The following is a 9,864-nucleotide window of genomic DNA, read 5'->3' as shown; positions in this document are numbered from 1 at the left end:
TGTATGCAAAAACGTACTTATATTTGACTCCCATTATTACTCCCATTTGTTTTCATAGCTCACAGACCTTCACTGGTACTTGTTATGATTGACTGTGCATACTTCCCACATCAGTATGTGTTAAATGAAAAAGACTAGTATCTTCATTGTTCAATAAAAATAGAAGCATGTAATCTAAGTATCTCTATTTTCTATGTTTCAGGCCCAATGGCAGAAAAAGGTAAGCTCTTGATTACATAGTTGGCAGTGGAAAAGATTATTTCCTGTCAGCTACGTACTAATATTCACTAACAACTAAGCAACAGGCGATAAACCCATTTAGAATGTTTGTCAAGTGTGAAAATGTATAAGTATTAAACTATTGTTTTACTGGCTAGATGGCATGTTAAATATGCAGATCACTTAACCACATGAAACTTAGCTTCCCTGTTCTGGGCAAGTCATAATAGGCGAAAATAGGCAAACATTCGAATGACAATAGCAGATGTTCAGGCTTAGATCTATTTTCGGTGAAGAGATTTGGCATAAAGCGCAAAAAGGAATGGATCAAGAATAGACCTCTGGGGGACCCCAGTCAACAAAGTATATAGGATTTGTAATTATTTTTCAGTACTGATTTGCTTTGTCTTGATTATTCCACAAGTGAAAAGATCTCTCATAACGGATGAGCAGAAGGAGGCGTTGAAGGCATCATTCCTTGAGGGAATGACCTCCGTTTTCCTCACCATTAGTTCTGACGGCTGCTGAAGCCACTGGTTTGACACCTGATGTCATAAAAGTAAGGTTCCTTCACTCTATGGTGTATTTTGATTTGGAATTAGAATCGACCTTGTAAATACAGTATGACATTTTATTACATTACAGTATTAACTATTCTTAATGTCTGTTTGTGTCTTTTTAGAACTGGATTGGAAATCACAAGAGGGTTCTAAACCCTCCCTCAACCTCAACTGCAAAGCCCCCCCCAAAGGCCAAGTTGCACACAAGAGCCGTATCAGGTTATAACCTGTTCATTGGGGGGCATCTGCAAAACAGCGGTGAGAGAATAAGTCTTGTATCTGTCAGGTATTATATTGCAACATATGATAAACCATTTAGAACTAACTTAGTTAGGGATGATAATAGGGGTTGAATAAAGCTTTTGTCTGCATTTCAGATGTGATCAATTAATTGATTAAAAAGTATGCCTATTCAAGAACCTTATTATACATTGCACTACTTATGTTTGTTCTCTCTGTGTTATTTTGTTGAAAAATTAAGATACACATCTTGCATTCATTCTCTAGTAGGGCTGGGCAATATGGACAAAATCAAGTAGTAGGCTAGTCTCAAAGAGATCAACTGTCTTTGGTCATCGTTAGACGATGGTCAGAAGAGTGCCTACCGATCTGAGGCGGCAGCTGTAGAGGCTGCAGGAAGAATGAAGCCCCTTAGCCCTGAGCAGAGGGAGCTTAAGATTCAAAGGCACCTGAGGCAGCTCAAGATAGAGGTTTGGAATAAATATAAGATTTCTCCGCCTACTGATACGTCTGGGGACCTCTAAATTCTTTGAATAGGCTTGGGCAACGGAGAGAACCAGAGTTAACAAAACTATGCCTACTGCTTTGAAAACCAATCCTGATGCCAGTCCATATCGTTGCTGTCAGGCAGCAATCTTGAAAAGTATTAACAAGCTAAATAATAGCTACATTGGTTTCCACCCGTCAGCAATGATATTTTGGAACGGCCTAAACTCTTTGCCTTTGTTCTGTGATGCTGTAATTTAAAAAAAAATCCAAATAGTTTTTCCACCCCGTTTTAGCCCCAAAAGTGACTTTAGATGTCCCCAGACGTGTTAGTATTTGGAGAGTCTGCTCATCTGGCTATGCAATTCTAGATGCAATTCATTGCTAATAATGTTTGTCAGCAACTGTGTTATGGGCAGGACATGGCGATGAACGTAATTACCTCAGCGTAAAAAAGTTGGGAGGGGTAATATTTTCACCTGCGTTTGCTTGTTACTGTAGCAGGATATCTCAAAAACTAATGGGCACACTTCGATTGAACTTTTAGATGTGATTGGCCGAGGACAAATTGATTGCATTTTGGGTTGAATTGTTTACGTATGCGCTTTACCAAGTGCCCTCTAGTTTACAAAGTTCTAGAAATAATTCAAATTCAACTGAATAAACAAAATGTTCTTAATGTTATTGACATGATTTGATAATCTTATCAAAATATATAGTTTCCAAAGCTGTGTCTGAAATCATTTCTACTTTTCACTTATGAATTCCTCCCTAAATAAGACACTATCATATCTATGGAATGTGCCACATTGCATTGTGGAATTGTTTTAATTTTTAAGGGCACACAAAGCATACATTTAAACAATAGATAGGAAACAGGGAGTGATTTCAAACGCAGCCTCTTCTCAGAAACCTTATCTGTGTAATACTTATCTCTCCACATGGTTCTGTACATGTTGGTTAAAGACATTTTTCCCAGCCCTGTTATGACTTCATGCTTATTTGTGGATCTAAATGTGATTAAAGGTGGCCGGTCTGGAGGTGTTGGGAGTGGAAACGATGGCTTTAGCTTTCGACCGCCAAAAGGCAGACCTGGCAGTCCACGAAGTCGGCAGCAGGGGAGCGACCGACTTTCTCAACTCGACTGACACGAGCGACAATTTTGCTTTGCATTTTAAAGGTTTATACAAATACACATTCACACAGATAAAGCCAAACTTGTCTTATGGGAGAGTTACTTGATTTTTTCCCCCTTTTTTGTATTTTCATTACATTTGCAGCTAGCTCCATGTCTTCTGCCACCAAAGAGACGCCAGGTGAAGTTGTGAAGAGGGTGCAGGATCTTTTCAACCAAAAATACAGTAAATGCGTCTTTTAGACTAATGCAATTAATACATTCATTAATAATAATAAGACAACCAGCACATCTGTTTCTGGTTAGAGGTTGTCTCCCCACTCTTGATAAATATAGGCCCTGGTGTCTGGTAGGACTGGTTGAGTCTCAAAGTTATTTGAAACAGACGGCACACCAGATTGGACAGTAGATGCACCACCATCTTTATTGTAATTTGATTGTAGTTATAGTATTGTAATTTTCCGTCAGGAGAGGTAGACGACGGACATGAAACTTACAGATTGTAGCTTTAAATGAAGCCTGTTAGAATGCAGTCACCAATCACAGAATCATTGCATCCAAAGTCTGTACATTATGAAGACTGGTTATACCAGGGTCTGTCTGTTTGAGTGGCTATCAGCCATATCTTGTGTATGTATACATTTTTATGAGGTGTGTGTGTGTGTGTCATTATAGAGGAGGCCGGGGGTCATGGTAGTGTACCGTACCAGTCCCTAAAAGCTGGAAAGGTGGTCATCAATGTCACTGGACTGCCTGATGGCCTCAGCCTCATAAAACCAAGCCGTTATGGAAGACATCAACTTGAAAAAGTACTGAAAGCTGCAGAGCAGATGTCTTTTGAAATAAGTAAGTGATCTTGAGATTTGCACATAGACCTTAAACAGACAATGGTACCACCTTATGGTTGGAGCAATATGAGGAATGTTTTTCTGCACCTCTGGGTGGGTACACACTAGACTACACAGTTCACGTGTGTTTATCATTGACATAACACTACTGTCCCCCTGCAACATAATTGGCAAGAAGGCAAAACTTGCAAAAGGGAAAACTAACTGAGGACACATTAAATCTCAAGGCAACATTTTGTTAATTTTAGAATTGTGCCTGTAAGATGAACTGCTGTCTGCAGATCAGTATTTTCACGTTTGTATGTGGTGTGCCTCTGTCAGAATTGGTTCTACATTGCAGTGGTGAAAAAAGTCTGCCATGTCTTTCTAGTTGAGCAGTGCTGTGAGGAGCCAGTGAACCCAGTCCAGAGGGTTAGGGTTTTATGTGAATACATTACTTAAACTCTGGGGAAACTGGGATAGGCATTTTAACCCATTTCCTGAGGTTGTATACAGAGAAAGTAACTCTACTAACATGTAATGATTTTGTGTCGTCTGGAATAGGGCCAACCAGAGAGGGTCGGAGTGCGGTGGAAATTGCATTGGCGTCAATGTGTTATGGTATGCTTCTTTTGTGCAGCACTCCTTTAACCACTTGAACCTTAGCATCTCTCTTCTGGGGTGTAAGTAAGTAGTAGTAAGCCATGAGGCCCATCCTATCTCCTGTTTCTGTAGCGTGAGGCAGCTTGATGTACAAGCACATCCTGGACATGACACTAGGATGTTGCAGGACTTACCCCCATCAAACTCTTGATGCTGAGTGACAAGCAGGGAGGCATTCGGCCCCATTTTTCAGAGTCTTTGGTATGACCCGGCCGGGGATCGAACCCCACTCTCAGGGCGGACACTCTAACTTTTTTTCTGTCAGATGTAGTGACTGATCTTTCTCTTTCCAGGTGGCCAGTGTTCTTCGGGGCCTATGGACACATCCACCACTGTAGCAGTGCAGCCAGCTGTTGGTGGTGAGTATTCAAATGGTCTCATTTGTTTTCTTACAAGTTTCTTGTGACATAATCGAGGTTCAGCAGCTGAATTATCAGTATCACAGCTTTGCAATGTCACACACTAACAAACATACAATAGGATATTCACAAAGTTACTTTCTGAATTAGGGAGAGAAGTATAATGTTTTCGCCTGTCAGATGTAGTGACTGATTTTTGTCTTTGCAGATGGCCAGATGGACCCTCCATCCAACTACTGCTCCATCTGTAATGGCGATTGGGAAGATGAGAAGCTCAATTCTATTCTGAAATGGCGGGATTGGCTAAAGTGCATTGAGTGCGATTTGTGGACACACAGGGTGTGTGGATTAAAAAAAAACGTATGTAAACGGTGCCAAGAAAAAAAAAGGGGGAAAAGGTCCAGGCCTGGAAAAGGGAGAGGGAAATAACGTACATTTGTGTTTCATAAGACAATTGTTCTGCTATATTTTGCCATTTGAAAATAGCTGATCTACCAGCTCGACGCGCTTGTAGATCTGCTTTTTCCTAATTATTTTTGATATATTTGGAACTTGTGAAATGGGACATTCTGCACAATGAGTACTTCTACTTTTGGTACTTTAAGTACATTTTGATACCAATACTTTAGTACTTTTACTCAAGTACATTTACAATTTTGGACTTTCACTTGTAACGGAGTACTTGAATCATTGCAGTATTGATACTTTAAGTAAAACATCTGAGTACTTTTTCCACCACTGGGAGAGCACACACACACACACACACACACACACACACACACACACACACACACACACACACACACACACACACACACACACACACACACACACACACACACACACACACACACCAAGGCTTTTGAAGTCCACCAGATTTATTTGTCCCCCTGTATATAATGTCTGTCATTTCCAATAAAGGGAACTGGTTCAGTGGAGTGTGTTGTTGGAAATTCATTTAAAATGGTGAACTATTGAGGACACAGAAATGTTCTCCCAAATGCATTATAACTCCATGCTAAAGCAAGGTATTGAGATAATTATGCCGGTGTAGCCCATGTCATAATTTAAACAATAGTCTAAGGTGAGGATAAAGGTTTATACACAGAATGTATGAGATATTCCTATAAAAATGAATGCATTTGCACAAACAAAAGGTACTGTCAAATAGATTTCAGATGTTCATCTGATATTGCCTTTTTTTAAGAATGTTTAAAAGGTACATTAAGTCAAGCATGCAAATAGCCTCAGTTCATGTTTTCAATTTGGTCTATATCAGACTTTTTGATATACTAAATGGATGTATGCTGATTGCAGAATTATAAGCTTTCAGACATGAGAGGTCAATGTTAAATGATCAGCATTTCATTGCAGGAGCCATATATACCACACATGGACTATAAGCTGGCCCAGACCGGCAACTCTGAAGCTCTGAACAGAGACATATCCAGTTCTACATAGCTCAATGGTACTTTCTGATGAGGCTCAGGTCCCTCAATGTGTGCAACAGGCTTCTGCAGATGTTCTACCAGTCTGAAGTAGCCAGTGTCCTCTTATTTACCAAGGTCTGTGGGGGGTTGGGTAACACTAGGGGTGGCAACAAGCTGGTGAGGAAGGCCAGCTCCATAGTTGGGAGTTAAACTGGACAATCTAGAGGTGATTGCAGAGGGGAGGATGAGGAAGCTGGATGGATGCTATACGCTATGCTGTATTCACCGAGCACATTCAACCTTCATTATCCCCTATTACTACGTGTGAATGTACGTGACAAGTTGCAGCGCATGGAAGTAGACTATGTGTGAATGTACTACACTATTCCACCTATTCCACTACTACCCTTATTGAGTTGTTACACTATTACATTAGTACACCTATTACACTTATTGCATTATTACACTATTACCCTTATTGCGTTATTACATTAGTAAGGCAATATCTTGGGCAGTATCATTATTTAATAAAGGATTATTATTGTTATTATTATTATTATTAATTATTTATTATTATTATTACCCTTATTATTATTATTATTTTATTTTTTATTATTATTAATACGTGTGAATGTACGTGACAAGTTGCAGCGCATGGAAGTAGACTACGTGTGAATGTACGTGACAAGTTGCAGCGCATGGAAATAGACTACGTGTGAATGTACGTGACAGGTTGTAGCGCATGTAGCCTACGTGTAAATGTACACGACGCGTTGCAGCGCGTAACGCGTGCTTTTGTGCAGTGCACGCGCAGAACGAACGTGTACACACACACACGTAAGAAAAAATCATGTGGTCACAGGAGGCGTCATGCGCCCTCGTGGCACTAATGGAGCCCCATAGTGTGTGTGTGTGTGTGTGTGTGTGTGTGTGTGTGTGTGTGTGTGTGTGTGTGTGTGTGTGTGTGTGTGTGTGTGTGTGTGTGTGTGTGTGTGTGTGTGTGTGTGTGTGTGTGTGTGTGTGCGCGCGCGTGCGCGTGTCTGTGAGGTCGGCCGCGAATGAATGGTGATGGCTTGATAAACTTTCCATGTGAGGATATAGGCTATCTTCTGCAGCCAATCTCCTCATTCCACTCCAAACATAATCTTGAAATATCAACTCGCTCGTTCTTTTTTATATAGTGTTTTTATATATGGTGCTCTCTCTCTCTCTCTCTCTCTCTCCACGAGTGAGTGGGCCATCAACGTGTTAATTTTCCCAGCGGGGGGCTAACGATCATTACACCAGCCAGCTGACTGTTAATGGTTGATAGAGTGGTGGATGACAGTGAGAAGGGGAAGCGTGTCTTAAGACCACAGCCTCTTTGTTCATAATGCTTATGTTATGTGACGCTGGAAAATAAATATGACTGATCAATGCAATCTCTGCGATTATGAGTAAACAAAGAGAGACTCTTGTTGACTCTCTCTCTCCCTCTCCCCCCTCTGTGTGTGTGTGTGTGTGTGTGTGTGTGTGTGTGTGTGTGTGTGTGTGTGTGTGCGTGTGCGTGTTCTGAATCCCAATTTTTACAATAACCAATGAGCAAATCAGAGTACAACGCATATACCGAAAAGGGTATGGACAGTAGGCTACTGTATGAACATCAAAACTGACCGTGCAGTGTGAGAGAATGGTTTGGCCTGAGTGAATAGGCTACACACACAACCCCTGATTCCATATTTCACAGTAAGGGAGGGCTGGGGGTACCAGATATTGAATGGATTTATCTTTTGAAAAATAACAGATCTTCAAGCTCACAATACGTTGCAAAGCCAACCATTTTGAGCTTGTAGACCTGATCTTTTCAAATGGCCAAAAAGGGCTGAAGTGTTTAATATATATTTTGTAATAATAATCAAAATCTATAAAGTAACTAGTAACTAAAGTTGTCAAATAATTGTAGTGAACTACAATATAATATTTGTCTCTGAGATGTATAAGTAGAACTACTGAAAATTGGAAATACTCCAGTAAAGTAAAAAATACCTCAAAATTACTTTGGTGAAGAGTGATTAAGTGATAAAGTCCAAACCCCTTTTTTCCATCACGAAACCAACAGAAACTATGTAGTATTTCCACTCCAAAAAAGGCCATTCATTTTTCCATTATCCAAAAATATTGATATCAATTATTTTAAGCGTAGAATCAAGCCATCATGGCTACTGGTGAATCATGACCATAACAAATTTGATTCTGTGAAAAACTATTTTTGAAAACCGCAAAACAAAATGTATCAATTAAATATAGTATATCATATGAATATATATATATATTTCAAATTATTTTCACATAATCTAATGTTTTAATTCTAAATAGTTAAAGAACAACAAACAATTTACTTTGGTATATGCTGTTTATAGCATTTATTGTGAAGATTATTTTGCTACACAAAGTTGTGGATGATGTGTTGGGCTGCGTCCCAGTACTGCTCCAGGGTCCTCCTTCCTCTCCGGTAGTGGCGCTTGAGCCTCTGAAGCCTGTTGGAGAAAACCCTTAGTTAATTAATATTATTAATGAATTAATATAGTAATATTAATGTTAGCAGGTGAACACATTTTTGTTGTGCACAATAAGTTCTATAATAACTAATAGCCAACTCCAGTCCTCTGCATCTCAGCCTCAGATCGTCCCACCCTCCCTACTCCTTCTCCACTGGATGCTCCTCAAATGACCAAGCTAAGCTTAGGCCAAAGCCTCCACCTGCTCCCTGGACCCCATGCCTACAGCCTTTTATCATTTAATTATTGTTAGTATAAAGAAACCTCTCCTCAAGCTGTCGCCATTTCCTCCGTTGGGCCGGTGGTGGAGACCCTCGTTCTGCTATGGCGCACACCGTCTCCACAAGCTTTTGTTCATCCTTCAGAACGCGGATGAAAATCCAGATGTTGGGGTGGCACCTGCCCACCCGTGCGTTCCATCTGTGATGGAAACCTGAAATAATCATAGATTTATAAGAACTAGGCTACATGCACACATGGACATTGACATTTCATTCCCACGATGCTCAGTGATATTGAAGCAAATAGAACAGATTTGGAATGAGAAATGAATAATAATGATAATAATAAATGTAATAATAATATTAATAATAATATTAATAATAATATTAATAATAATAATAAAGTTAATAAATCTTCTTCTAAAGTTCTTACCCTCCACTGTGTTGTTGCTGCGGTTATCAGAGCGACGGCGATAGACGCTCCATACTTCCCGCGGGAATAGCGCTTGCTCCCCCACGTAGGTGGCTTCCATGTAGGCTAGGAAGTCACCTACTGCGGGGTAGCGACGAACCAGCCGGCGGGTCTGTCTGGTCATGGAAAAGAACCTGAAATTCTGCCTCAGGACGGCAACAGGGAGGTAGCCTGTAGCCATGGCTTTCCTGAGCCACTGTTTCAGGTGCCTATCCCGCCGATATGGACCTGTAAAAAGTTGAGTGAAGAAAAATAAGTTATTATTATCAAATTCTAATAAGTCAGATTTGCAATCAGTATTAGAAATCTTTCCTGTCAACTGGGCTTTAGGATAGCCAGGCAAGATGTTGGCTGTTATTATTATTATACAGATTTTACTCACAACCAGACATAACCTACAACCTCTAAATTGAAATAATTTCTTCTTCAACCTGTGAAAAAAACTAAATAACTTGTTGTTGTGTTCTGTTAATACGCAATCACTGACCTGCCAGACCAAGGTGCTGTATTTTACGCCACAAACTCTGACAGAAGTGGAAATAGCATCCAGTAATGCGGGTTTGTGGCAGCTCAACCCGGAAGGCGTTCATCAGCCCCATCTCAAAGTCCATCAGGACTTGGTCAGGGCTCCATCTTGTACATGTATGAATGGATGGATGGATGGACGGACGGACGGACGGACGGACGGACAGACGGACGGATGGACGGACGGACG

The 9,864-nt window shown here is 40.4% G+C and overlaps 1 protein-coding gene across 1 annotated transcript; it reads left to right on the top strand.

Moving 5' to 3' along the window:
* Positions 1-1,368: 1,368 nt before the first annotated feature.
* On the top strand, positions 1,369-3,654 carry LOC308094140 (uncharacterized protein). The gene is made up of 4 exons (XM_080440616.1): positions 1,369-1,489; positions 2,532-2,685; positions 2,786-2,866; positions 3,316-3,654. The coding sequence occupies exons 1-4, from the start codon at positions 1,421-1,423 to the stop codon at positions 3,492-3,494; spliced, it is 483 nt and encodes a 160-aa protein (XP_080296742.1). The 5' UTR covers positions 1,369-1,420; the 3' UTR covers positions 3,495-3,654.
* The last annotated feature ends 6,210 nt before the right edge of the window (positions 3,655-9,864 follow it).

This window comes from Gymnoscopelus braueri (genome assembly GCF_963280865.1).
Source record: "Gymnoscopelus braueri genome assembly, chromosome: 10".
Lineage (NCBI taxonomy): Eukaryota > Metazoa > Chordata > Actinopteri > Myctophiformes > Myctophidae > Gymnoscopelus > Gymnoscopelus braueri.
The sequence above is the reverse complement of the archived record's forward strand: the minus strand, read 5'-3'. Positions and strand labels throughout refer to the sequence as shown.